A 26,812-nucleotide genomic window follows, 5' to 3' on the forward strand; every position below is an offset into this window, starting at 1 on the left:
ATGCAACAGCCAATGCCGTGTTCAGCAGCAGCTCACAGGCCCACAATGGCCCCTTTGACAGGGCTGCCGAGGGGGAGGGCAGGCCTTGCCATAGCTGCTCCCCTAATGGGACCCAGGCTCACAGGAAATCCACCTGGCCCGCCGCTGCCTCAGGAAGAAGGGGCCCCACCCAGGCTCACTGCCACCATCCTCTGCCCGCCACGACCCACCGCCTACCTCCTCCCTTCCCGTGCCAGAACCCTCAGCAGCCGCTAATTGAATCCAGAGCCTCGCGTGGCTGGGCCTGACTCGGCGCTGACATCAATGCCCTGAGCCACAGGGCCTGCTCCCCAGGCCTGGCTGAGCAGCCGCCTTCTGTGCAGGGCAAGGCTGGTGGGGCCCAGGGGCCATGACCCACAGAGGGGACCCAGGATGGGGCCTCGGGGAGGCTTGCTCAGTGCTCGCCACGCCTCTCTGTGGCCCCAGGGCCCCTTTTGCCTCCCGTTTCAGGGTCATGGGAGAAGGTGCTGTGCTAGTGCTCTTGTTCCCCAGCTCCCAGCACCCAGTCCAGGCCAGAGCTGCAGTCCCGCGTCTCTGGCCCTGCCCCCACACAGTCCATGGCCTTCCTGGAAAACACTCCCACTTCCGGGGTTTCTGGAAAGTCTGGCACATCCCAAGTGCAGAGAGTAAAGGGGCATCACAGGGCCATCAGGCCTTTGCAAGCCAGCCTCAGACCTTTGGTCCTGTCCCTGGGCCACCTGCCCCTAACAGCCCTGGCTTGGCCCTTTCTCCCCACTCACCAGACGGTTCCTATCATTCAGAATCTGTGCTGCCCCTCCACTAAGACCCCTCTTTGCTGCTGGAGCAAGAGGCCGGGAGCAGGGTTTCCTAGCCTGAGCCCACGCAGAAGGTTGTCAGAACTGCAGGGAGGGCTGGGCTGTGTGCTCTGCCTGGCCCACCACCATCTGGGGGCCTGCAGGACACAGTTCTAGGTATACCCTTCACAGATGAAGGTAGGCAGTGAAATGCCTCTCAGGCCCTTCCCCAAGGAGGGCTCCTTGGGGACCCTCTTGGCCTTTATCTGCCATGAGCCTTCCCCAGTTTCCCAGGAGCACTACAGTTCCTGCTGGCCCACTGGGCCTGGGTGGGGTGAGGCTGCCCGCGTGTCCCTCTTCTCCGAGGTTAGAAGCTGCCCAGCTCCCAGCTCTGCTCCCACCTGCATCCCTGTCTGAGCTGAGAGGCTGCACCAGGCACTCTGGTTGAGGCTGGGAAGACGTAGCCCAGGGCAGGGTACCTGGAAGGGCCACCCTTCCTGGCATGGTCAGGAAGCCCTCCTAAGCCCAGGGGTTGCTGATCAGGGCCTGGTGCCCACTGGGGAGAGGGTTCCTGGCCCCCAGCTTCCCCCAAAGAGAGTTATCCCTTTATGCCCACCCTGCACCCCCACCCTCCCTCCACCCAGCCCAGGTACCCTGGGCTACGCCAGAGAAACAGACTCACTTTATCTTTTATTTTTCATACAAAAGGCCTTCATATCATTGTTTGTCTTACAAAAACCAAAGTCCTTGTCTCTGAGTTTGAAAAACATTTTCCCAGAATAAATGGGAGAGAATCTCTTATAAATATATTTTTAAAAACCAAAGCAAAACATGTTCCTAAAGTGTCTGTCCTTCCAGTTTCTTTTGTTCCTTTGCTCCTTGGGGCTGAGGCTGACCCTACGCCCCATCCCCAGCCCCACTCTCCCTCTGCTGTCTTTCTGGGGGCTTCCTTCACTGGCCCCCAGAGTCTCCCTGGGAGGGGGGCCCTGGCAGCCCTGGGCCTGTGTTACCAGCACACGGCAGGGCACGCCCCACCTTCCCCAGGGGTTGTACGTTGCAGAGGACAGGGCAGACGCCCTCCTCGTAGGCACGCAGGCTGGGGGCACCTTCGAGGTGGTCACCTGGGTCCCAGGATCTCATGGATGAGGAGACGGAGGGGCGGGGTCTTGCTGTGGTCACACAGTGCCCACCCTGCTGTGTCCCCCGGTAGGGATCTGAGAACTTCCTCGATCTGGCCGCAGGAGGGCGCCGGCGGGTCCCAGCGGGGCTGAGAACCCGGCCTCGCAGCTTCGTCGCTCCCGGGCTTAGATGTAGGGCTTGGCGGGGAGGGGCCCCTGGGGGCTGGGCCCGGCGTAGCCCATGAGTGGCACCTCACACTCGGGCCCGCTGGGTGGGGCCTCCCCACCGACCTCAGTCGCCTTGGGGCCCGGCTCCAAGGGGGCCTTAACGCCCTCCAGCTCCAGGGGCCCAGCGCCGGGCCCCAGCTGTGCTTTGCCGTGCGCAGCCGCCGCCGCCGCCCGCCCCCGCCGCACGCAGTAGGCCGCCCCCACGGCCGCCAGCGCGGCCAGGAGCACGGCCGCCAGGGCCGGCGCGATGAGGAGCGGCAGGTTGCCCTCTCGGGCCTGGGTGACAGGCGCGTGGTTGGAGCGGCTGGCGGGGGGTGTGCGGGCCTCCCCACAGGCCTCTTCGCCCTCGGGCACTCGCCCGACGCCCAGAGGTCTGACGCAGATGGAGTAGGTGGCGTTGGGCCGCAGCTGGGTGACCGTGTACTCGGCAAGGGAAGCGGGCAGGCGCAGCGTCACTGGCCGCTTGTCGGGGCCCGACAGGTTGCGGTAGGTGAGGCGGAGGCTTCTGAGCTGCAGGGCACCGCCCTGCAGGTAGCGCTGCAGCCCCACGCGCAGGGAGGTGGGGCTGGCCGGCTCGATGCCCAGGGCGGGGGGCTGCGGCGGCTGCAGCGTGGCCGGGGCGGGGCTGGCCGGGGGCCCCTGCCGCACGCGGCTCTCGCAGTACAGGCCCATGAAGAGCTCAGGGCACAGGCACTCCAGGTGCCCCTGCACCCCCAGGTGGCAGGTGCCACCGTTGAGACAAACGGAGGCCGGGCAGTCCTGGGGCCGGGGTGGAGGCCGCACCGTGGGCGGGGCCGCAGGGGGCAGGCTGGGGGCCTCGGTGATCAGCTCCGTGGGGTTGAGCCAGGTGGGGGCCGGACTGGAAGGGGAGAACGTGGGCCCCCACACCGCAGGCTTGGTGGTGGGCGCCGTGGCTGTGGTGGTGGTGGCCGGGCAGCCAAAGTCCGCATACTCAAGGTCTAGGAGCAGTCGGCCGGCATTCTTGGGCGGGAAGTGGCACCGTGTCTCCTCTGGACTGGCCAGTGCCACGTGGCTGTCCCGTAGCCAAGGCCCAAACCAGCTTAAGGGGCAGACACAGTTGAAGGGGTTGCGGGCGGCCGCCAGGAGCCGCAGGCGGGGGAAGAGGCCCGACAGCTCGTGTGGGAGGGCCTGCAGGCTCAGGTTGCTCAGGTCCAGCTCCTGCAAGGCCACCAGGCCGGCCAGGCCCTCGGGCCGCAGCTGGGCAATGCGGGTGTTGCCCGCCAGCCGCAGGCGCGTCAGGCCCCGCAGGCCTCGGATGGCAGGTGGCACGCGCTCCAGCTGGTTGTCAGACACGTCCAGGTCGTGGAGGTTGCGCAAGCGGCTGAAGAGCCCCTCGTCCAGCCGCCGCAGCCCCAGGCCGGCCAGCCGCAGCGCCTCCACGTTGGCCGTGTCCAGGGTGCCGGGCTCCAGCGCCGGGAGGCTGTTGTGACTGAGGTCAAGCAGCAGCAGGCGCGGCAGGTGCAGCGGGGGCAGGGCCCGAAGGTCGTTGTCCTGCAGCTTGAGCTCCAGGAGGCCGTCGAGCGTGTCAAAGGCCCCGGGCTGGATGTGGCGGATACGGTTCTTGCCCAGGTAGAGGCGCTCCAGGCGCCGCAGACCACGGAAGGTCTCGTTGGTGATTTCGCGAAGCCTGTTGGCGGTCAGGTCCAGGTTGCTGAGGTTGGCGAGCGGCTGAAAGACCCCGCCGGGCAGGCTGGCGATTTGGTTCTGCGACAGGTCCAGGAGCTGCAGCCCTGGCAGGCTGGCAAAGCTGCCTGCGTCGAGCGTGGTGATGCCGTTCTCGAAGACGTACAGGCCCGCCGTGTCGGGTGGCACATCGCGGGGCACAGTGGTTCCCTGCCGGGCGGTGCAGAAGACCGTCTGTGGCTGGTTGCACTGGCAGCCGGATGGGCAGCCCCGCACCCCGGGCTCTGGGGCCAGTAGCAGCAGCAGCGGCGGCAGCAGCAGGCGCAGGGGGATTCTGGAGCACATCTTCTGGTTCCTGGGAGCAGAGGGGAGAGAGAGAGAGAGAGAGAGGCAGGAGACCATGAGTCAGGGGCCCAGGGGACAGCCACGCCGGGGAAGGACCAAGAAGGGAATTCCCAGCCCCCTTCCCCATTCCCTGCCCCCAAGTCCAAGAGTGCACAGTAGTTATGAGTCAGGACCCCAGTGCCCCGGCCCTGTTCTTGTCCCAGCCCCATCGGCCCTCTCACTGAGTGACTTTGAGCCCTCACATGACTTTGTTACGCTATCAGTTGCTACTTCCTGCGCTGTCACCAGGGCTTAGTGGGCTGATGCGTGCAGAGAGAGGCCGGCCCCCAAACACTCAGTGGCCACAGAAGCTGCCGTTTCGTTCACTCAAGCCCTCTTGCGTCTGCAGCTCAGAGAACACGTGGTCTGAAAGCATCAGGCTCTGTGCCCTCCCTTCAGGTCCCATCCCCCCTGCAAATCTCCACTGAGGTGGACAGGCAAGGAGGGAGCCCCATGGGTCTTAGAGCAGCAGCCCCTCCCCGCAGCATCTGCGAGAGAAGGGGCGGGCAGCCAGCGCGTAAGCAGAGAAGCTGGCTGCCCCGGGCCGCCGGCCCCTGCCGCCACGCTCTGTGTCCTCCGAGTGAGGAGACCGCAGCGGGAAGACTTCACATGGAAACTATGGGATCGGTGTTTTTCCACTTGTGAAGTCAGACCTGCCCAGTATGGGAGCTGAGGGCCCCTCCAGGATGTGGCTAAGGAGAATGTTCCAAGGGAGGGGGCAGAGGAGGGCCTGAGCCATTGGCAGGTGTCCCCCTGTGGGGTGGAGGGTAGGGAGGCAGCAAGCCCTGGTCTTCAGATCCCCATCTCTGAGGTGTGATGACAGATTCAGAGGTGGGGGGGTCCTGGCCTCCCTAGGCTCACCCAGGGGGCATGCTGAGGGACACTGGGTATGGGGTGGCCCCAGAGACAGTGCTGGCGCTAGAAACTTTCTACAGACTGGTTCGTCTACCATTTCTTGGGGTCCACTCTGGCCTGAGTACCGAGAAGAAGGGGCAGCCCCACATCCCCATGCAAGCTCACTGAGCATTTCCAGTCCTCTCGTGGGGTGCCCTGCACAGCCATGGCAGGTGGAAACTATTCTCACTGCTCCCAGGTGACAGAAGAGAAGGGGGTTCCAGGAGGTGTAGTGACTTGCTGCCTTCCCACTGCAAGGAAATCCGAGCCGGAGCCTAGGTCCTTAACCACGTCCAGGTGCAGCTGGGCCCGCAGCCTGTGATGGTCCTGCCCTGCTGACGTGGGGGCGGCTCCCTCAGCTGCTCGGGACTCCAGCTTGTAGCTGGAACTGCTTGAGACAGAATGGGGCCACAGTATGAGGCCCCCTTTCAGGCTCCTGGGGGAGCCCAGGGGCCACCCCAGCAGCAGTCCCCACTCTCCAGGCCCCTAGAGTCCCCAAGAGGCTGGCACTCCTCCTCTCCAGGCGCCTTCTGCTCACACAAGGGCCTTTTGTGCTGGGGCCCGGCCTCCCCTTCCCCCATGCCTGCCAGCCGTCAGGCCATGGCAGGTAACACGGCTCCCTCAGCCTAGCCTGTGTTCCGCCCGGCTGCCATCGCTCAGGCTCCTCCCCCAAGAACACAGGCCCCTTGAGTATGAGGCAGAGGATGGGCAGGTGGTCCCAGGAGAGACTCGACAAGTCAGCAGGGAGACCAGCTCGCGGTCAAGGCCTGTTACCCAGGTTGGGCCTGCACAGGCCCTGCCCACCTGCAGGGTCCCCTTTGCCAGGGAAGCAGGCCTGTCACCCTCTGCCCCTCACTCGTTCACTGATGACCACCCTTCAGAGGCCAGCCAGGGAGGGCACCCCGACCCCCAGCTGGTGTCCCTTCCCCTGCTGTCACTCCTGTCTGCTTCCTTGTGTCCCAGAGCATGCTTAGCTCATCTTTGCTGAGCGAACGGTGGGGCAGAGCCTCTAACTGAATGTCAGAGGGAAGCTAAGACCAGGAGCTGGAAGGCCTTGTGTCCCCCCAGCCCTGCCGGCACCACCCCAAGGGGGCTGCGTGCACCACACCCGGCCTTCTCCCGCAGGGGGACCCACTCCACCCTCACTGACTCAGAAGGCAGCGGGTGTGGCCTGGCCTCCAGATGTGGGCTGTGAGCGCCCCCCGCCCCCCACGTCCACATGTGGGGTGAGCCGCCTCCCCCTGAATCAGCCTCCCAGCGGGGCAGGCAAGGTCAGGAAGGGTGCAGCCAGGCTCCAGGGTGGGAGGGGACCCTACACGTGGCCACCCCTGAGGCTTCGGCTCCCCTGGGCTATGTATAAGGTCATAGTTAAGAGTTCACACTCCAGGCAGCCTGGGCCCGGGGCATCGCAGTTCTGAGGTCACAGACAGTGGCTTTCTCTCAGAGCCTCGCTTTCTTCACTGTCTCCCCAAGGCGTTTCAGAGTTGACACATTCTAGGACTGAGAGCACTTAAAACTGCACAGCCCCGCGTGGCCCTTGGGGGCCCAGGGTGCGTGCTGGGGGGCGTTCCCCACTCTACACTGAGGAGGGACTGATGTGTGGGTTCTGGGCTTCGCTCCATGACTTTAATACATTAAGTCATCTTGGGGGAGCTGTAGGTCTGTCCAGCCACAGGGTGGCCATCTGGCTGAGTCTGTGGGGAGCAGGGGCTGGGTCAGAAAGAGAGCGACTGGCGTCCTGGGCGGGGGAGCCCCCAGCAGGCAGCAGCTAACCTGCTTCCTACCTGCTGGGATGCCGGAGTAAGCACCTGGGCCCGAGCAAGGAGGCAGCACCGGGGCTTTGGCAAATGAGAAGCCGGGTGCTGGCAGCTCCGGGGGCTCTGCCATGGGCTCTCCTGGCACCAAGAGCGGATCACATAGCTCCCAGAAGGGGACCCAGAAGGGGAAGGCCAGCCATGGGACAGGGTGCCACAGGGCAACAGGACATAGAGGCCTGAATTTGGGCCCAAATTTGGCCCCTAAATAGCTTCCCATGTCCCTTTCCGATTTTGGACCTCAGTTTCTCACTAGCCTTGCCTCACTCTCTGGAGTAGTTCTGAGCACCTGGGCTTGTAGTGTTGTGTTGTTCTGTTTGTTTTTAAGTGGGGGAGTTCTTTCAACAAGTTCTGGGAGCGATTCCGCCTGCCTGGGCCCGTTCTGCTGTGTGTGTGCGTTGGGGGTGTGGTGTCTCATGGAGCTCACGGCTGGCCTGGCTACTGCAGCTCCAGCAGTCCTGAAGGACCAGGGGCCTGGGCTTTGATATCTGACCTGCTGACCCGAGGCAGGGAGGTGGGACCTCTCCCTCTGCAAAGGGTGTGGAGAGACTCCTGGGGGCAGCCCTGGGGCTTGGGGGGCAGTGGGAGTAGGAGGGCAAAGCGTCCGGGTCATCTCTCTTCCACCTGGCCCCTGCAGCCTCTTCGCCTTGGCCTGGCCCACCGTGGTATGGTGGGAAGAGGCAGGAAAGTGAGGCCCAGGCTCCTGCTGCTGGCGGTGCTGCCCTCCAGGGGACAGTTGCTGGGATGGGGCTTCTTAAGGTTCCACTGCCTGCGATCCCAGCCTGGCTGCATGACCGTCGTGCCTCGGCCCTTCACCTCCCTTCTGGCTGTGAAGGGCAGGTGGGGGGTGGTTCCCGGTTATAGTGCCTGATCGCTGGGCTGTTTGGTTTGTACTCGGAGCGCGTGCTAAGTGGTCAGTCAACATCAGCTCCTGAAGGTGTTACCCGTAAAACCTGAACCCTGCCTTTGCACAGACAGGGGGAGGATGGCATGGTGTGGGAGGGGCTTCGTGGCACTTTCCGCCCAGACAGGAGGCCCCCTGAGTCCAGGGTGAGGCCTCCACGTGGAGGCTCGCCTTCATCCTCGGTGTGGGAGAGTAGGAGCTGGAGAGAGCAGCCTGACGAGGGGTGTATTTGGTTCTGGAAGGGGACGGGGGAGTGAGCTGTGCTTTGGCCGGCCCCCCTCAGCGTATGACCTGGGAGTAGGGGAAGGGAGCAGAGGGAGAGGCTCTATGAGTAAGGAACCCCTCCTCAGCTCACAGTGGGACCCTGGGGCCCTCACCCACATCTGAGTGTGGGGGACATCTGGAGGCGCCCAGTCACACATGGGCCCTGGGTCAGGCAGGTGCTACTGAGTGGGTGGAACCCAGGCATCTGGGGGACCATATCAGAGCTGAGACTGCGCATCTCACTGCTCCTGGGGAAGGCCACACGCCTGGCTGTTGGGGACATAGGGTCGGACAGACGAGGCCAGCACAGCCCCTTCCTGTGCCAGACACTGTGGCGTGGGTGCAGGGGTCCGGTGCTGCAGGTCTGACCCTGAGGCTCCAGGCCTCTGGCTCCCAGTGCCGCCCCCCCACCCCCCAGGCTAAGGCCTGCCGGCCAGGCCTGGCAACAGCCCAGCCCAGGAGTCTGCCAACCCCCCCCCCCCAGGCAGGCGGGGACCACGCCGGCGGCCAGGATGGCTGGCTCCGGTTTCGCTGACGTGTCTGAGGAGACTCAGAGCCGAGGCTGGGTCCGCCCATCTCCCCACTCCTGGGGCACAGCAGAGCAGAGAGGTTGGGGTCCCCGTCCTAGGCTCTCAGAGGAAGGGGACAAGGTGAGGGTGGGGACCACAGTCTGGTCCTGTCACGAAGCCGGGAGTCTCTACCGGTCTTGGCTCCTCTCCCTTACTCTACCTTCCGCTGCAGCCAGCTCTGCTCCTTCTGCACGTGAAGCCCAAGGCACCACTTGGTGACCTCGTCCAGTTCCCTTCCCTCGCTGTCTTTGTGTCTCCCACCTTTAACCCCAGGGGTTTCTCAACCCCGGGTACACATCAGAATCTCCCGGGAAGCTTTGGGAAGTTCCTGAGGGCCTCTCCAATCCTTGCCAGTTTAATAAGAATTTCTGGGATAAGACCCAGGCAGAGCTGCATTTGGGAGAAGCTCCTTCAGTGAGTCTCCCCTTCAGGGCTCAGACCCTGGGGCAGAAGACTGCAGAGGGGGACAGTCTGGATGTCCAAGGAGGGTCCGGGGCGCCAGCAGGTGTGGCTGGTTGGGCGTGCCAAAGAGCAGGAGCTGGGCCCTTTTCTCTCTTCCTGCTTCCTCCCAGGCAGGAGCTGCCCGGCCCCAAATGGGTGCCTTCAGTGGCACCGTGGGTGACTTGGCAGCCACCAGACCTGTCAGCCCAGGACTGGGAGACTGGTGACTAAAGCCATTCTGCCCAAGTGGGCCCTCAGGGCGGCGAGATATGTCATCTCAGTCGGAAGAGGTGCCACTCTGTTGGGAGAGGACACCTGCTTCCCCGGGAGCTATTTGGTGGCTGTGGCCCAACTAGACATGGGCCAGTCCAGGTGCCACCATCGGCACGCGCGGGTGTGATGTCACAGGGGCTGGGCTCAGTCAGACGCAGGGCCTCCTAGCTGTCTTGTCCCCACCCAGGGCCAAGCATCCATCAAGTAAGGCCCTAACCCTGCAATTAACCCTGGATTTGCCAGAGGAAGACCTTAGTCACCAAGGGAGGCCACCAGCCCAAGCCAGCTGGGCCCAGGTTGTCTGGGACCGAGAAGGAAGTGGCCCCGAAGGGATCTTTGCCCTTCTCACTCTTGCCATGCCTGGGGTCCTCGGTTCCCTTGCGGCAAAACTGGCCTCTCCTGGGGTCTGTGAGCTGTTCAGGGGAGCCACAATCCGGATCCTCAACCCGGGTCTCTCAGTCCTTATCGCTGCCCATCCAGGCCCAGGGCCAGTAGGGGCCCCAGTGACCGCCTCAGCCCCAGCCCCTTCTCAGTGCAAGCCAGCTCTCTCCTCCCTCTTTAATTAAATCTCTCAGGCAGCCACAGAGGAATGTCAGCCTTATTGCATTCCCCTGGAGGAGACCGGTTGGGGGGACCGTCCCCAACCTGGAGAACTGGCCCCTTGCCTGTCTCTATCCCCCAAAACCAAGGCAGCTCAAGGGAGCCTGCTTCAGCCTCCTCATACCCAGGGAGGCTGGAATGAGGAAAAGTGGGGGAGGCCTGAGGGCCTGGCCAGCCAGGCGGCCCAGCCAGCTGAAGGAAAGCAATCCGGCTGACTCTGGAATGTGGAAACCGATAAAAGGAGGAAGGCTGAGCCCTTGTCCGCCTGCGGTGCACTCAGACTCCTGCAGCACCCCAGCCCGCCCCCAAACACAGCCCTGTTCCAGTCACGCGCGCGCAAACACATGCCCACGCCAGACACACACCCACTGGGCCGTGCTCTGACACACACACACACACACACACACACACTCCCGCCTTCCCTCCCCCTTCTCCAAGAACTCTTGCAAATTCCACAGCAGTGAGGGGAGCTGGTTTTCTTGGCAGCGCAGAGCCTTGGGCTCCCTGGCTCAGGGAGGGACTCTGAGGGGAGCTGAGGGGGGCTACAGGAGGGGCCACTAGCCCCGTTCAGTGGCATTGCTGCCCTTCCCGAGAGCTCAGGGCCTGTAGATGGTCAGGGATGCTTCTGTGGGACAGGCTCACCCAGCCTTCTCTCTGGTCTCCAAGGGGGACTGGCTGGCTGGCTTTCTGAGGTGGGAGCTGCCTCCTGGGGGCAGCTGAGAACCCACTTTCCTTTTCCCAGGACCTGCCCAGCTCAGGGGAGGGGTCCACTTATAAGACCCCATGAGGACTCAACCCTCTTTACTTGGGACTTGCTCCAGCTCCCCCAGGGCTGTGGGGAATGAAGGTGTCAGGAATGGGAACCAGAAACTGTGGACCCTGCCCAGGGCATCTCCCTGCCTGCCACAGAGGCTTCCGAGGGAGAGCACAGGTCTGGGCAGTATCTGAGGGGCTAGTCGTGTTCACTTCCCCTCCCTCATTTTCAGAGTCCCAGCAGATACCCTGCGACACCAGTCCCCCACTGGCCACATCTGACCTTCGAGACCCCCAGGTCCCAGAGTAGCTGTTTCAGTATGCAGCTGGGGGAGGTGGGGACAGCCAGTGCCCGGGCCCCCTGTCTGGCACGTGTGTGCTCATCCTCCCTCCCTGGGCCAGATAATGGTCTGGAGGGAATCCAGCTGGGCTGCACATTACCAGAGCCCTCTTCCTGCCTCTGACACTCTGTTTACAGAAGCTCCGGGGGCTGATTCCCCTGGGAGAAGACAGCCAACTCAGGGGACTGCTCTCCCATCCCCCCACACGCCTGCCTTATCCCTGTGGGCCTTGCCAACAGCTGGGCCCATATTGGACTTCACTGCCCTCTGGGGCACCCACCCAGCTACCCTTCTTTGCCTTCAACACCCAAAGTCCAGCCTAGCAGGAAGGAACCTTTGAAATTTAGTACAGTATCCCAGCCCCATAAGCTCTTGCCCTGGAGAGGAGGGCTCTGGGTCCTGGTGCCTCTTCCAGAACCTCACCTGCCCTTGGTGCAAAAGGCAAGCAGGGAGACACGGGGACCCTCAGGGCCTTTCGCTCCTTCCCACCTTGCAGACTCCACCCCTGGGCCCCAGCAGGAGAGGCAGTCAGTGACCCTGGTGTGGTAATCTTTAACGAATGGGGGCAAGGCAGAATGGTTGGCACCAAACGCCTGGCCTGCCATTGACCAGAGGGGACCTCAGCAGCCCTCAGGCCCCAGAGCTGCCAGCCCAGGGACACAAAGGACTAAGCTGGCTCCTGGCCATTGGGTTCATAGCCCAAGCAAAGCCCTGTCGTTGGCAGAGGCAGAGCTGGGGCACCCTAATATCTGGAAAAGGAAGGGCCCCAGCCAGCCAAGATCTGTTCCCTGGCCCCCACGGGGCATGGGATACCTCCTAGCCGCCCCCAGTCCTCCCCAAAGCTGCATACCTGTGGGCCCCAGGTATGGTGACAAGGGCCCTCAGTACCCCCAGGCAGCCAATCTACAGATCTGCACAGGGGCTCCGGGCCCAGAACCAGACTGTCCCACTCCAGGAGGTAAAAGTAACCAAGACCATGGCTTGGCTATCCCCTCAAAGGGGTTTGATTCATAAAACTGGTCATGCCGGAGGGCCCAGCCGTGGGAGGAGGAAGCGAGGGAGGGGGTGTTTATTTTGTCTGCTCACAGCCCTGCCGGCTACCGGCCGGTGAGCCTCGTATGCGCGCGCGGCCGTGGGGCTGTCCCAAGCTGCCCGAGGAGGGGGCAAGTCGGGCGCGGGCAGGGGGTGCATGGGGCCCGTCCGCCCTGGGCCCAGGTCAGTCCGGGTGATTGTGCGGGGCTGGGGGTCGCGTGTCCGTCTTGAGTGCCTGTCCGCGCGACTGGGGGTAGTTCGCGCGCGCGATCGGCGCTTTGCATAGCCCGCCCCACGGCGTCCCCCGTCTCCGCCCGCAGCGCCCCGTTCCGGCAGACACTCACCGGGAGGCGGCGGCAGCAGGAGCCGGGCGGGGCGGGCCGGCAGGCCCGGTGGGGTCCTGGGATCCGGGGTCCCGAGGCAGCCGCGTTCGTGTCTCCCCGCCCCGGGCTTGGGCTGCGGAGTCAGCTCGCGGGAGGCGGGTCGCGGTTTAAGGGATGGGGGCGGGGCCGCTCCCCCGCGGGGCGGGGAGGGGCGGGGCCTATAGAGACCCGCCTCCTCTCTCCGCTAAAGGGGTCATTTCGCCCGCCGCCTGAAACTCATTCCTCCACCTCCCGACCAAGGAGGACTGAGTCCCGCGCTCCCGTCTGCTGTGCCACTAGTTTGCCATATGACTCTGGGCGGGTCCCTGTATTTCGTAAAAGCAAAAGCAAGAGAATATTGAGACTAAGAGTTTCAAACCCGGATACCTACGACGCACCAGACGGGCGACATAAGGACAGTGTTTAAACCCAAAGAACAGACACCACAGTTTGTGGAGACCTGGAGAAGTGGCAGTGGGTGGGTAGGGAAAGTGAGGGTTGGTGGAAAGGCTCGACCCCTATGACCTGCCCCAGTCTGCCAGAGTTTCAAGTTTTTCAAGAGAAACTGGAAATCTGGGTTTTTTAGGTGAAATCTCTCAATGTGTTATTGTTGGTAGCTAATCCCAACTTAAAAAACTCTTGGGCAGGCCACACAGAGTCCCCTGAGAGCCTCCTAAGTACAATCTCTAATGCCGAATCTGAGTTCTGGGGTCCTTTTAGCCATGAAGGCTTTGGGGGTAGGTGAGTGTCCCTGGGCCACCTTCTCCACATTTTAGATGAGGGGACTGAGACATGGGAAAGGGAAGTGAGTCTGCCCAAGGCCCCACAGTACTGGAGGAGTGGGATGGGGGTGGGAGGTTGGGCCTCACCGTCCGTGCGTGGGGCCTGAGTGCTGCTGATGTTGGCCCTTGGTTGGGGGAGGGCAATGTCAAGGGCTAGACTAGTCCAGAAAAATCCCCTGCCTTGGAATATTCCAGGAAAACGCTCTGCCCTCCTGGTCCACATTTGTGAGCTTTGGGGGACCAGCTCAGCTCCCAACTTCAGAGAGCCTTGGGATACCCGCCATCCCCTCCAACCCGGCCTGCACTACACACTTTTCTTGGTGTAGATGTACATGTGGGGCATGGCGTGTGAACCTCTGCTCCTGGGCCAGTGCTGGTTCTCGGCTGCGTTTCATTTGGCCTGTCTGGGACTTTTTAAAACTTTGAAGCCATTGCCAACATTGAAAAATCTGGTGGTTTCACATTAAAATGGGACTTCCCAGCTTGTCTTGAATAGGAACTCCGGGCAAGGGCTGAGTAGTAGCTGCCCCCTCTTATGGAGGCCCAAGCTCACTGGCTGCCCCAGTCCCCACCACTCCCAAGTGTCTCCCACCAGGCTGCTTGACTCACTCACATTCCTGAGACATTTGAGTTTGTGGTCAGTACTGTATGGCTTTGGTCAGATGGCCTTGTGTCCCCTAAAGCTCTCAGGAGGGTCCATACCTGCCCCCCCCCCCGAGGGGGGTGTTCTAAGGGCCTCTAGCCTAACTTTCCCCAAGGAACAGGACTTCTTTTTTTTTTTTTTTTTTTTTTTAAGATTTTATTTATTGGGCGCCTGGGTGGCTCAGTGGGTTAAGTCTCTGCCTTCGGCTCAGGTCATGATCCCGGGGTCCTGGGATGGAGCCCCGCACCGGGCTCTCTGCTCCATGGGGAGCCTGCTTCCTCCTCTTTCTTTCCCTCTCTGCCTGCATCTGCCTACTTGTGATCTCGCTCTGTCAAATAAATAAAATCTTTTGCTTAACCCACTGAACCACCCAGGCACCCCAAGGAACAGGACTTCTTGCTTCTGTGCCCAGTTCTTGCTAATAGGGAGATCCCACCCACCTAAAGGGTCTCTCCCGCACCCCAGTCCTGAGCCTGGACTCACACATGCCATACTCCCACTCCCCCCAGAGGTGTAAGGGTATCTTCCAGGGGACCCCTCCCCCAGTTTTTCCATTCTCTTCTCACATGGGATCAAGGTACTACTCCCCCTTAGAACCTGATTTTAAGGCAGCTAGGAGTGTGGGGCAAGGCTTGGTCTGGGAGGGGGTTCCCAACTGCCCAGTCTGGGTAGCCAGGACAGATCCAAGGGATCTGGACTGCTTTGGACGAGGGGCAATGCCAGGATGTCTAGGTAGATGGGTCAGAAGGGGAGAGAGGGGCTGGGAAGGAGAACCAGAGAACTCTTAAAGCTGCTTTTCCTGACCTGTAGTACCTCCTGTGCTAAATGCAGGAATATTGGGAAAGCTGGTGGGATTATCAGGTGCTAACTCCTCCTTCCTGTGACCTGGTACCACTGTTGTCCTGCATCTTCTGTGACGTAGGGGCCCAGTCTGGGCTCCAGACCTTCTGTGACTTTGGTTCTGGAGCAGACCCCTGGACCTGAGTCAGAGTCCTTCCAGTGGCGGGCCCAGATGCCAGCCCTGCCCTATAGCATAGCAGTGGGAGAGGTGCCCGTGCCAGCTCTTACCATCTCTGGTCCTCTGCCAGGAACCATGTTCTGTATTCCAGACCCAGACCTGGCTTGGCTCTCTTTACAAGCCTGGGGTCAGACCCGTGCCAGCTATTGGTCAGCCCTGGGGGTGGGTGCCATGACCCCATTTCCCGGCCTGTGCCGTGGATGGCTCTGCCCCGAAGCGAGGAAGACTGGCCTGACCTGTTGGAGGAGCCAGCCCTGCCCTCCATGACTTCCTGCCCCCGCGCCCCCAGCACCTGAGTCAGTGGGCTGGCCAGTTGGGGCTGATGGGAGGGAGTGCAGGGAGGCCAGGTGGCGCGTCTTGAGGAAGTTGGATTAGAGCCGGGATGAGCTGTCAATGCCACCCACAGGCCCGTTCCGCGGTTCTTGTCAAGGTGACAGTGGGGCCTCAGGAGTCCCTCCACTCGCTCTCAGACGCTACCCTGAGCCCCTCACCTCTCCTCTCCACACCCTCCTGTCCATCTCCACACGGCGATCTCCGCTCGGCACACGTCTGATCCTGTCCCCCTCACTAAAGACGTGTCATCAGCTTCTTATTGCTTGTGTGATGGAGGGAGGCAGAATTCCCCTTCTTATGTACCAGGCCCCATTCTGTCTGGCCTCTGCTCACCCCTCCTGGAAGCTCAGCCCCTCCCCCTCACTGCCCAGGCCACCAGCCACATCATCCTTCACTCTGTTCCCCAACAGACCACGTACCTGCCTGCCGCACCTCAGAGCCTTTGCACAGACGGCTCTTCCTGCCTGGAGAGTACTCTCCACACTTGGCTGATTCCTCCTCACCCCTTGGGGCGTAGGGAACATGCCCCTTCCCTCCAGCCCCCCCCTCCAACCATGGGTCCCCAGGGAGCTTTTCCTTCACATGTTTGGATGAGTGTGTCTAGCTCTCAGGCCCAGCCGTGAGCAGCCTGAGGACAGAGGTGGGGTCCGTTGCACTCAGTTCTAGTCCCAGCTACGGGTCGAGCCAAGGGCTGGGCACAGATCAGCTCGGCAAAGGAATGAATGGTTGGCAGTAAATGGGTGAGTGAATGAAGGTCCCGCTGAAGGGACCTGCTTTCAGCCCCAGTGGAGCCAGCGTCCGTGTGGGGTGCACCTCAGGTCACTCGCCAGCCTTGTCCCCCTGCCCATCTGCTCCCCCACGGAAGGCACTAGTCAGACCAGGTCAAGAAGGGCAGTTCTGAGCCCAGCTTACATTACTGACCCAAGGTAATTAGAGCCTTGTTACTCACAGGTGACGGGCCCGGAGGACTCCCGGAAGCTGTGGAGACACCCAGGGCCCCACCCAGCTCCCCAGCCCACTCTGTGGCTCCCAGTAGGGTAGGGAGGGGAGGTGGGCAGCAGGCAGGCTTTGGGCAGCTGGCCAGGAGGGAATGGACAGGCGGGGGCGGGGGGGGGCTGGGCCCTCTGTTGTCTGGGTGAGGGATAGATGCAGCTGCCGCAGCTGGGCGACCTCTGACCACTGGGACGACAACGAGGAAGGGTCTCTGTTTGAGGGGCAGTGTCAGCACTGGGGTGAGAGTCCAGGCCCTTGGGTCCCTAGGGATGTGAAATCGAGATCGGGAGAAGAAACTAACAAAGGAAGGCACCTGTCAGAATTCTCCTGGACAGTGACAGGCCATCAGTCCAGAGGTGACTGGTATAGAGTGGCGGGGGTGCTGGGGGCTTCCAGCCTGCCCCCTACGTTCCCAGCCACTGCTCCCCATCCAGAGTGGGGACAGAGAATGGGGAGGGAAGGGCGAAGGAGGCCCTTGTCCCAGCCCCTGCCTGAGCTTTAAAGTCATGCTGAGGAGGCTTCTGAGTCTCTAAGATGTCATCAGAAGCCTGGGGTAACTGAGGAGTGTGTCCCCAAACCTTAGTGCAGACCTGGAGCACCCAGGCCGACTGTACTGGGCAGGGATGGAGGGAGTCCCTGTTTCCAGCAGGCCCACTCGGCTTCCTTGGTAACTCCGGCCTGATGCGTGGGCTGGCCACAATGGGAGCCCAGGGACAGAGTGCATGTGGGCTCTTTCTGGAGCTGGTGAGCCTGGGATGGAGCTCAGGACTGAGGTGCAGAAGGAGGGCCCAGCTTCCCTATGCCCAGGGTCCGATGAGTCCTGGAGTGAAGCAGGTGGGCAGATGGGGAACCCAGGGCAAGAAAGGCTCAGCGTCGGTGTGTTGGTAGCACCGTCGATGTGCTCAGCGTCGGTGTGTTGGTAGCACAGGGAGAGAGAAAGTGGAGGGTCCCAGGGGACAGGCTGAACACAGCTAGAGGGGCCACATCCCTCCCGGCCAGCGTGGTGCTTGGGCTGAGCCCCCATCTGGAGTCACGAGGCTGACCGCTCTCCAGCTGCCCCTCAGGGACAGAGGCTGGCCGCATCCTGCCCACTCGCCCTCTCTCCCTCAGGTCTCTGCTGCCCCTGCTGGACCCAGACTCCGGGCTCCTGATCCTGGCAGGAAAGGTGAGCAAGACGCTGGAGTGCCCATCCTTGTCAGCGCCCCCACCAGTAGTGCCCTCAAGTGCCAGGTCCGTCCCAACCTTTGACCTAGCCCGCCAGCTGGGAGACGGGACAGAAAGAAGCCTAAGCTGTGTGACCCAGGCTGCACCCTTGTCAGGCTGAGTGGCATTCAGGTCGGGATGACTGTAACGCCCAAGAATGTCAGCTTTGTGGACAAGGCCAACACTCAAGCAGGGTTAGCCCGTGGCAAGGCGCTCTGTAAATCCGGACTGTGTCCTGTTCTTACTGTGTGCACGGTGAAGCCAACTGAGGGCGGGGAGCTGGTGTGGACTTGGGGGCGGGAGTTGGGGGGGCGGGGCTGGTGTGGGGCGGGGCGGGGCTAGGGGGCGGGAGCTGGGGCGGGGCACGGAACCGGTGCCCGCGGAGGAGGCCTGGCGCAGGCGGCCTGACCGAGAGTGGCCGCACTCAGGCTGGGCTTGTTTCAGGGCGAGAGTCAGCTGTACTGCTATGAGGTAGCCCCCCAGCAGCCAGCACTGAGCCCAGGTAAGCCCTGTTCTCCTCCGTCCTCCCCCTCCTCTCTCCCACCCTCCCTGACTGTCTTCCCGGGGTGTCCCCCACAGTGACCCAGTGCCTCTTGGAGAATGTCCTGCGGGGGGCGGCTCTCGTGCCCCGGCGGGCGCTGGCTGTCATGGGCTGTGAGGTGCTCCGCGTCTTGCAGTTGAGCGACACGGCCGTCGTGCCTGTCAGCTACCATGTGCCTCGCAAGGTGAGGGGGACCCTGGGTGAGGGGCCAGGAGGGCCTGGGCAGCCTGGACCTCCCCGGCCACGTACCTGTCTGCGACTAGGCTGTGGAGTTCCACGAGGACCTGTTCCCAGACACCGCAGGCTGTGTGCCCGCCTCTGACCCCCATGCCTGGTGGGCTGGGAGCAACCAGCAGGTAGGGCCACGGCCTGGCTGGCCACTGCACTGTACTGTCCAGCTGTCTGCTCACCCAGCCTCAAACACCTGTCCCACCCCCCCACCTCAGACGCCAGCCTCCTCCCACAGGTGCAGAAGGTGAGCCTCCACCCAGCTCACCGGCCCTACCCCAGCTTCACCTCCTGCCTGGTGCCCCCTGCGGAGCCCGCCCCAGATACAGCCCCGCCTGCCGCAGCCGTGCCTGCAGACACCCCTGGGGGTGATGCAGACCCCAGCGTGAGTACCTGGGCTGTCCGCCCGTCCTCCCCATGCTGCCGCCACTGTGGGTCCCCTGAGTCAAAGCTGGCAAGCACGTTGGGCCGCCTGATGGTCTTTGAGCCTTTTTTAGCTGTTAAGTGCAAGAGAGAGGAACACGTGAAGCATAAATAAAGAACTTCGCACTGTTCTCTAAATTGAGCAAACACATGAAAAGCAAGACTTTCACAGAAAATCCAGATTTCTGGCTTCTCTTGAAATCCTGGCAGATTTTAACCGAACTGGGCCTGTCCTCCTACAAAGCTAGGAGCTGGCAGCTACCACCCTCTGTCCGCGCAGTCTGAAGCTTAGCTCGCCTGTGTCACCTCCAGCCCTGGTCAGCGTGGGTGTTTGTGTGTCCACCCAACACCCCACAGTGGGGCTTCCTGCCCACACAGTGTCCCACCGCCCAGGAGGAGGGGCCCAGACTGATAACCCCAGCGCCATCCCGCTTTGGCCAACACACTGGGGGCCTGCTGGCTGACCCAGGGTGCTTCTCCCCCAGGAGGGCTTCTCCTCCCCTCTCAGCTCGCTGACCTCACCCTGCACGCCCTCCAGCCTGGGGCCCTCGCTCTCTAGCTCCAGCGGCATTGGCACCAGCCCCAGCCAGAGGTCCCTGCCGAGCCTGCTGGGTACGTGTGTCTGGGCAGGAACTAAACCTGTGTATGTTCACCTCCCCTCCGGGTGGGGTCACCTGTCCCTGTGGGATGAGGTGAGTCTCAAGGAAGAGGGCAGCCTGGATGTTCCCTGGAGTCCTGGGCTTGCAAGTCCCATTTCCAGGCGTAGTTCTGGGCAAGTTGTGTTGGCAGAGGCCGGGGCACGGGCCGTGTGCCCTGCAGTGAGGGGAGCAGGCAGCCGGGACTCAGGGCAAGCAGACAGGCAGGGCATCCTCATGTGGCTCTGTCCCTGCCACCTGCCAGGCCCCAGTTCCAAGTTCCGCCATGCTCAGGGCACCGTCCTGCACCGAGACAGCCACATCACCAACCTCAAGGGGCTCAACCTCACCACGCCCGGCGAGAGTGACGGATTCTGTGCCAACCGGCTACGCGTGGCCGTGCCCTTACTCAGCAGTGGTGGGCAAGTGGCTGTGCTGGAGGTGAGGGACCCCTCCCACCACTGTGTGCCCCAGGGCCCTGGAGGAAGCTAAGGGCATGGGGTACCCACACCAGCTTCAGTCTCAGTGCCGGGCACTCACCCTGCATCCCCTTAAATCCCTTCCACCGTCCCGCCGGGATACCACTCTTCTCCCTGTTTTACGGATGGAAGAGAGCAGTGAGGCACGGAGAGGTTTGGTGACCTGTCGGGTCACACAGCCGTGTAAGCTGGGATTCGAACCCAGGCTGCCTGGGCCCCAAGCCTGAGCTCTTACCACTGCTCCACACTGCCCCCCTCACTTTCTGGGACCTCAGAGTTGGCACTTGGGGCTCAGCTGAAGATGGCTGAGGCAGAGAGCTTGGGCCACCCAGCAGTGGGGCATTGGTTGCAGAGGGCGGGGGTGCGGGCTCGCAGCTTGCCCTGAGCTCCCCGCCTGTTACTGACGGGCTAGGGCTCTGCCTCCCACAGCTGCAGAAGCCTGGCCGCCTGCCCGACACAGCGCTGCCCACGCTGCAGAATGGGGCCGCTGTGACAGATCTGTCTTGGGACCCCTTTGACCCCTGCCGCCTTGCTGTGGGTAAGGAGGCTGGGTGCTAGGTTTGAGGGAGGGTTCGGGGGTCTGAATGAGGGCGGGGGGAGCCCAGAGGTGTTGGGCACAGCAGTGATGAGCCTGCATTCTGCAGGCGGGGAGGACGCCAGGATCCGACTGTGGCGGGTGCCCCCAGAGGGCCTGCAGGAGGTGCTCACGACACCTGAGGCTGTGCTCACAGGTCAGCTGGGCCCAGGGTGGGGGCTGGGAGACGGGCGGTGACTCCTGAGCGGCTCAGCATTCCCCCATGCCTCTCCGCAAGGCCACACAGAGAAGATCTACTCTCTGCGCTTCCACCCCTTGGCCGCCGACGTGCTGGCTTCCTCTTCCTATGACCTTACCATTCGGATCTGGGACCTCCAGGTGGGAGCCGAGCGGCTGAAGCTGCAGGGCCACCGGGACCAGGTAGGACGTGTGGGGGCAGGGACCCAGCCACAGGCGCAGAGCTGCCTCTCACATCTGTCTGCACCTGCCTCCAGATCTTTAGCCTGGCTTGGAGTCCCGACGGACGACATCTGGCCACTGTCTGCAAGGACGGGTACTTGCGGGTCTATGAGCCCCGGGGTGGCCCTGAGCCCCTGCAGGTGAGCAGGGTACACTGGGGGCGGCCTCCAGACCTGCCCAAGGGATGGCTGCTGGGCTTCACGTGCTGTATCCCAACAGGAAGGCCCAGGGCCCGAGGGAGCCCGTGGAGCCCGCGTGGTCTGGGTGTGTGATGGCCACTGCCTGCTGGTGTCTGGTTTTGACAGGTAAGGACTCAGGGACCACCATCCCCACCTAATTGTGCCCTCCTCCCCCAGACGCCCATACATGTATTAGGCGTCAAAAGCTGTCCCTGCTAGTCACTGATTGGATGGATGGAAAGATGGATGGATGTATCGGTGGGTGGGTGGGTAGATTGGTGGATGCATGGGAAAGAGGAAGGTGGGGAGGAAGAATGAGTCAAGTGGGAACCCAGAAGGTAAGAACCCCGTGCTGCTGCCTGGAGCCCATGCCTGGTGGGGACCAGGTAAAGAGCATGAAGAATCCAAGCCTACTAGAGAGGTCCGGGGGATGGGTATTTGGCACTTGGGAGGAGGGACCAGGGAGGGCCTCCTAAGGCAGATGTCATCTGAACTGAGTCACAAAAGAGCTAGTACCCAGAAACCCAGGGGAGAGGGCATTCAAGTCTGGATGGAAAGCCAGGAAGGGACCAGTCAGGCCAGAGCAAAGGATGAGAAGCTGAGTGTGGGGAGATAAGTCCAGACTACAGGTCATAGTGGCCAGGAAACAGTGCAGTGTTAGGGCTGTGCCGAGAAGGGTCGGGGCAACAGAGGGAGTAGTGGTCAGGGATGAGGCTGTGGCATGACTCTGGACCGGTATTTCTGAGAACTGGATCAGGAAAGAGAATGGACAGAGCCCCTTCAGGCTCCAAAGCCCTCTGGGTCCCCAGCCTGACCAGGGTGCTTGCCAGAGTCCTTGCCCTGATCCAGGCCTCTGCAGCTCTAAGGACCTGCTTCTGTTCCCCGGATCTCCCTTGCAGCCGAAGTGAGCGCCAGCTACTTCTGTACCCCACCGAGGCCCTGGCCAGTGGCCCTTTGGCGGTCCTGGGGTTGGACGTGGCTCCCTCTACTCTGCTTCCCAGCTATGACCCAGATACCAGCCTGGTGCTACTCACCGGCAAGGTGGGCTGGGGTAGGCAGGTGGGGGTGGTGGGCAGGTGAGCGGTGGGGAGGAAGGCAGCTTGAGCTGGCCGCCTCCCTCTCACCACCCCGCGACCTAGGGCGACACCCGCGTGTTCCTGTATGAGCTGCTCCCAGAGGCTCCTTTCTTCCTGGAGTGCAATAGCTTCACGTCCCCGGACCCCCACAAGGTGAGGGGCGCTCCCTAGTCCTCCTTTCTCTGGAGGACACCGGGCTCCCTCGCCCTCTCCTGGCCAGATGGGGAAGTGCAGGGGCCTGTGAGGTCAGCAGGTCACTGGGCCAGGGCCGGCTGGCCGCTCTCTGAAGCTGGCTGTTAAACTCTACCGCTATTAAAAATTAATCCATAAAATCTTAAGTTATATGAGCCTACAAATAAATTATATTAAAAACCAGGGCAGTAAACATCCAGTGATTTCTTACTCATTTTAGCTGATCTTACAGCTGATTTTGTGCTGCCGGGCTTACTTAGTACATCTGTGGGAGCTGTCAGTGGAGACACCCTCTGGGGCTACCACACGCGTCCCCCCAGCTCTGCACTGAACACGTTCTGTCGGTAGCGTGAAGTCGCCATCAGGGCTACCCATCAGGGTGTCTTTCCTCCAGAGAGCTCGCAGTGGAGCGCCGCCAGCTCGCCGCGGTTCAGGGACAGGCTGTGGTGTCGGTGCTCCGGGAAGGCCCCAGTGGCAGCTCAGACTCCCCTGTTCTCCCAGGGCTTCATCCTCCTGCCCAAGACGGAGTGTGACGTGCGGGAAGTAGAGTTTGCCCGATGCCTGCGGCTTCGCCAGACCTCCCTGGAGCCTGTCGCCTTCCGGCTGCCCCGAGTCAGGGTGCGGTTGGGGGCATAGCACCCCAACACTTAGTCCCCCTTCCCAACCCCTGTCAGGAGCTTTGGAGCCTGACTGGCCCTGTCACCAAACAGTCCCATTTCACTGCTCTTTGGGGCACCTGTACCTCTTATTCTGCTGAGATCCTGAAACTGGCAGAAAGCCCAGCCCAGGGTCCTGGGTCTTACCTTACCGCCTTCCCAAGGGATGCTGGTGTGCCCTGGGCCTCTGGTTGGTGCTTCCGGGTAGCCCCTTCCTCCTTTCCTACAGAAAGAGTTCTTCCAGGATGATGTCTTCCCAGACACAGCCGTGAGCTGGGAGCCAGTGCTCAGTGCCAGCGCCTGGCTGGCCGGTGCCGATGGGCAGCTCCGGCTTCTCAGTCTGCAGCCCCCTGGCATGACCCCAGGTAGGATCAGGAGCTGGGGGGTGGTGAGTGGGAAGCAAGGGAGTGGGTAGGATTGGAGAAAGGGGCAAATGGCCAAGTCCAAGAAAGGGGCAGTCTGTCCCTGATGGGACACAGGAACCCCTGGCATTCCCAAGGTTGGGGTGCTTGCATTTCCAGGCTCAGACTCTGAGGCCTTTGAGGACAGAGCCCAGGGTCTGTGTTTCCACCACATTTCCAACCCTGACAGGAACACACGCACGTGCACACAGGCACACACACACACTGCCGGGTGCCCCCAGCAGGCCTGTGAACGGAGGGTGGAGTAGCTGTTGTCACCTCCTCTGGCGCCTCTGCCCCAAGATTCAAGGGCTGGGCAAGGAGTCCTCCCTGGGGGGATTCTCTGATGTCCAATGCCTGTCCCTCCTCCACCCCAGTGAGCCAGGCCCCCCGTGAAGCCCCTGCCCGACGGGTCCCACCCTCAGCGCTCTACCTGGAAGAGAAGTCAGACCAGCAAAAGAAGGAAGAGGTAGGCACAGGACACAGTTGGCCATTGTGGCCCGCACAGGGTCCCGGCTACACCTGGTGACTGGCTTCTCGTTCTCTAGTCCAGCCCAAGCTGGGGCAGGAGCTGGTGTCATCCCTCGCTCGGCTGGGCAGCTTGATGGGGAGACCTTCCAGAGCCCTGCAGCTGACCCATGGGGCAGGGGACTCAGGAAGCCAGGGAAGGGCAGAAAGAGGTCCCTATCTGGCCTGGCCCAACCCAAACAGAGCCAAGGCTTTGAGACCCAAGCGCGTTTGGGACCCTGGCGCACATTTGAGCGTCTGAGGCAGTGTGCGGAGACAGCTGCCCTGGGGCTCCAGTACTGTGTGTCCACCTGCCTCTGGCTCCCTGATCCCTGATGAGGTTTCTTTTTCTGTGAAAACATCCACTTTGTCAGATGAAATGGCTCTGATGAAAATGGCTCTTTTCACAATCTTTGACGGGGTTCGAACTGTGAGGTCCTGTGTTCTGGGCTTGGAAGTCCTGTCCTGTTGCCTTCCCAACTCTTCTCCTGTCCGGTCTCCTAGCTGCTGAATGCCATGGTGGCCAAGCTAGGGAACCGGGAGGATCCACTCCCCCAGGATTCCTTTGAAGGTGTGGACGAGGACGAGTGGGTGAGTAGAGAAGAGGGCCTTGGCATCACCTCCCTTCCTCCGTCACCTTGCAGCCAATGCCCCCCACCCTTCCCCAGACCTCTCACCCCCTCCCCCTTGGTTTATCTCCCCAGGATTAGCCTGCCCACCACTACCTCTAGCCTCACCGGCCGCTGCCACCTCCTAGAACCACCTGGCGTGGTGCCCCCTGCACGCCTCACATCTCACCCTCCAGCTGGGAGAGGCCTCTTGGCCCTGGCACACTTTATCCCAAAGCCCCGGGTTCCTTTGAGCCTTGGGGACTTCTCTGGCCTCTGGGCCCCACTGCAGCTCCCATGGGTTGTCTGCACCTCTGCTTTCTGTGGGACTGGCTGCTTCTCCTCAGCTGCCTGCTAGCATGGGGAGCCAGGGGTGTGGGCGTGGGGTGGGGGGGAGTGGGGGTCAGTAGCACACCCCTGGGCTGGTCCCAGCCTGGGCTGGCTTCGCCCAGCGCCTTCAGTTGTTACACGCTGTCCTCTCTTGCCTGCTGCCCCACTTCTCGTCAGGAGCCTTGGGGGCTGGCCCCCTGCCAGGCCATTTGGAGCAGCACCAGTCTCAGGGGCCAGGGACCAGTTGCCCTCCTCCTCAGGTCTGAAACCAGGAGAAAGGGGCATTACAGAGCTGAGGGCCCAATTCAGGGGGCTGTGAACCCCTCAGGGACTGGCCTGAATATACCCTGGATGTTTTCAGCAATTAAACTTTTCGAAGCTGGCGACTTCTTGAGCTGCTGTGGTCTTTTGGCTGATGGAAGGGGAAGGGAACAGGAGGATGGGTGAGGGAATTTGGCTCTGGGTTCCCCCTTGTCCCAGGCTTCACTTTGCTCCTGAGTTATTTTCCGCTGCTACGAGTTCTTTCATTCATCCAGCACATAGGCAGTGCTGTGGATGGTAGACACAGTAATGAACGAGAGAGACGAGGCCTCTCGAGGTACTTGTTCCAGTGTTGCTGTGCTGGGAAGCCAGACTGTGTGCAAGTAAGCAGACCATGAAGAAAGCTGTAAAGAAGACAAAACAGAGCCACCTGGCTGGTTCAGTTGGTAGAGCATGCAACTCTTGATCTCAGGGTAGTGAGTTAAACATGCCCCATGTTGGGCATAGAGATTACTTAATTAAGAAAAAAAAGGGGGGGGGGGAAATGTGGAAAGGGAGCAGCCAAGATGTAGGGAGAGCAGGGTATTCAGAGTCTGAGAGGCAACCTTTAAGCTGAGAGCTGAGACCCGAAGGCCACAGAGCCACAAGAGCAGTTCAGAGAAAAGAAAGGGCAGTCACCGCACTGAGGGAAGAAAGAATTTGGAGACTGGGAGGAAAGGGCAGTGGTCCAAAACATTGTCCAAGGCAGCCTGACTTAACCTTCATTAGGGTTAGGCCTTGAGGACCTTCCCCTTGCCAGCCACCTGTCTGGGAGTGGAGAAAAGAGAAAAGTCCTCTCCACCAGGAATCTACATTCTAGTGGGAAGGAACAGGTTATGAACAGTGAACATAAAATAAATGAATTATAATAATGTGGAAGAAGATGATAAGAAGTTTGGGAGGAAAAAATAGAGGGGACTGAGAGCCAGACACAAAAAGTCACATACAGTATGATTCCGCTTCCATGAGCTGTTCAGAACAGACCCGTCCAGGAGCACCTGGGTGGCTCAGTCAGGTAAGCATCAGCCTTCCACTCAGGTCATGATCCTGGGGTCCTGGGGTGGAGTCCTGCGTCAGGCTCCCTGCCCAGCAGGGAGCAAGCTTCCCCTTCTCCCTCTGACCTTCCCCCTCACACCCCCTTATGATCTCTGGCTCTCTGTCAAGTAAAGTCTTAAAAAAAAAAAAAAGTAACAAATCCAAAGGACAGGACAAAGCTTAGTGGTCACCTGGAGCTGGGGGAGGCAAGGGCGGGCAGTTTTTTTTGGGGGGGGGGCGTTTAATGAAAATGTTCTGGTGTTCTAGTGGTGACGGTTGCACAACTCTGTAAGTACACTAAGAAGAACTGAATTGTGCGCTCTAAAATAGTGAACTTTATCTCAAAGCCGTTACTAAAGCACAATGCAGGGCGAGTTGCAGCGTTGGTGGGGGGGGCGGGGTGGGCCTCATTGAGGAGGTGACATTTGAGCAAGAACTTGAGGAGAGAGATCTCCTTTCCAGGCATAAAGGAACCTAGAAGGAAACCCGTTTTGAAGTTTTCTGTTTTCTTATATATTTGTGAGACTTCGGCACCCTACTCACTTTCGTGGGGTGTTTTATGTTTATTGCATATCTTTTAGGACGAAATATTTTGCCAAAAAAAGGGAAGAAATTGCCCCGCATTTGACAGATGTATTCATCCTGTCGCATCTAGCGCGGCGGGATAAACAGGAGGGCCACCGTGGGTCCTGGGACCGCCCATCGCCCGCCCCCGGTCGTCTTCTGAGCGGGAGTCCGAGGCCGACTCCGCCTCGGACTCCGCCCACTAGCTACATCCGACACACGTCCCGCCCCCTGGGGCGGAACAGTGCGCATGCCTAGTGCGGCGTCACGCATGCGC

The 26,812-nt window shown here is 61.4% G+C and overlaps 2 protein-coding genes across 2 annotated transcripts in view; one reads left to right on the forward strand and one right to left on the reverse strand.

The window, feature by feature from the left end:
* Positions 1–25,021, forward strand: part of LOC308359646 (coronin-7) — a gene marked incomplete at its 5' end in the record, with an annotated part of 56,184 nt that extends 31,163 nt beyond the window's left edge. The window contains 19 exons of the mRNA XM_080830854.1: positions 17,295–17,349; positions 17,832–17,889; positions 17,967–18,112; positions 18,192–18,284; positions 18,395–18,541; positions 19,065–19,191; positions 19,480–19,655; positions 20,123–20,231; positions 20,338–20,424; positions 20,506–20,648; positions 20,723–20,827; positions 20,907–20,992; positions 21,766–21,907; positions 22,006–22,095; positions 22,636–22,752; positions 23,020–23,155; positions 23,569–23,660; positions 24,203–24,289; positions 24,403–25,021. Coding sequence (XP_080686980.1) covers positions 17,295–17,349; positions 17,832–17,889; positions 17,967–18,112; positions 18,192–18,284; positions 18,395–18,541; positions 19,065–19,191; positions 19,480–19,655; positions 20,123–20,231; positions 20,338–20,424; positions 20,506–20,648; positions 20,723–20,827; positions 20,907–20,992; positions 21,766–21,907; positions 22,006–22,095; positions 22,636–22,752; positions 23,020–23,155; positions 23,569–23,660; positions 24,203–24,289; positions 24,403–24,408 — 2,002 coding nt within the window. The 3' untranslated portion in view covers positions 24,409–25,021. The remainder of the gene's footprint in view (positions 1–17,294; positions 17,350–17,831; positions 17,890–17,966; positions 18,113–18,191; positions 18,285–18,394; positions 18,542–19,064; positions 19,192–19,479; positions 19,656–20,122; positions 20,232–20,337; positions 20,425–20,505; positions 20,649–20,722; positions 20,828–20,906; positions 20,993–21,765; positions 21,908–22,005; positions 22,096–22,635; positions 22,753–23,019; positions 23,156–23,568; positions 23,661–24,202; positions 24,290–24,402) is intronic.
* On the reverse strand, positions 1,472–12,505 carry VASN (vasorin). Its single transcript, XM_080831048.1, has 2 exons — positions 12,398–12,505; positions 1,472–4,139 (listed from the first exon to the last, which is right to left on the reverse strand). The coding sequence occupies exon 2, from the start codon at positions 4,127–4,129 to the stop codon at positions 2,099–2,101; it is 2,031 nt and encodes a 676-aa protein (XP_080687174.1). The 5' UTR covers positions 4,130–4,139; positions 12,398–12,505; the 3' UTR covers positions 1,472–2,098.
* Positions 25,022–26,812: the final 1,791 nt, after the last annotated feature.

This window comes from Martes martes, assembly GCF_963455335.1.
Source record: "Martes martes genome assembly, chromosome: 18".
NCBI lineage: Eukaryota > Metazoa > Chordata > Mammalia > Carnivora > Mustelidae > Martes > Martes martes.

What these genes read in the sequence shown, in the direction of transcription:
- VASN (XM_080831048.1), bottom strand. Translation starts at nt 4,129, where the DNA reads ATGTGCTCCAGAATCCCCCTGCGCCTGCTGCTGCCGCCGCTGCTGCTG.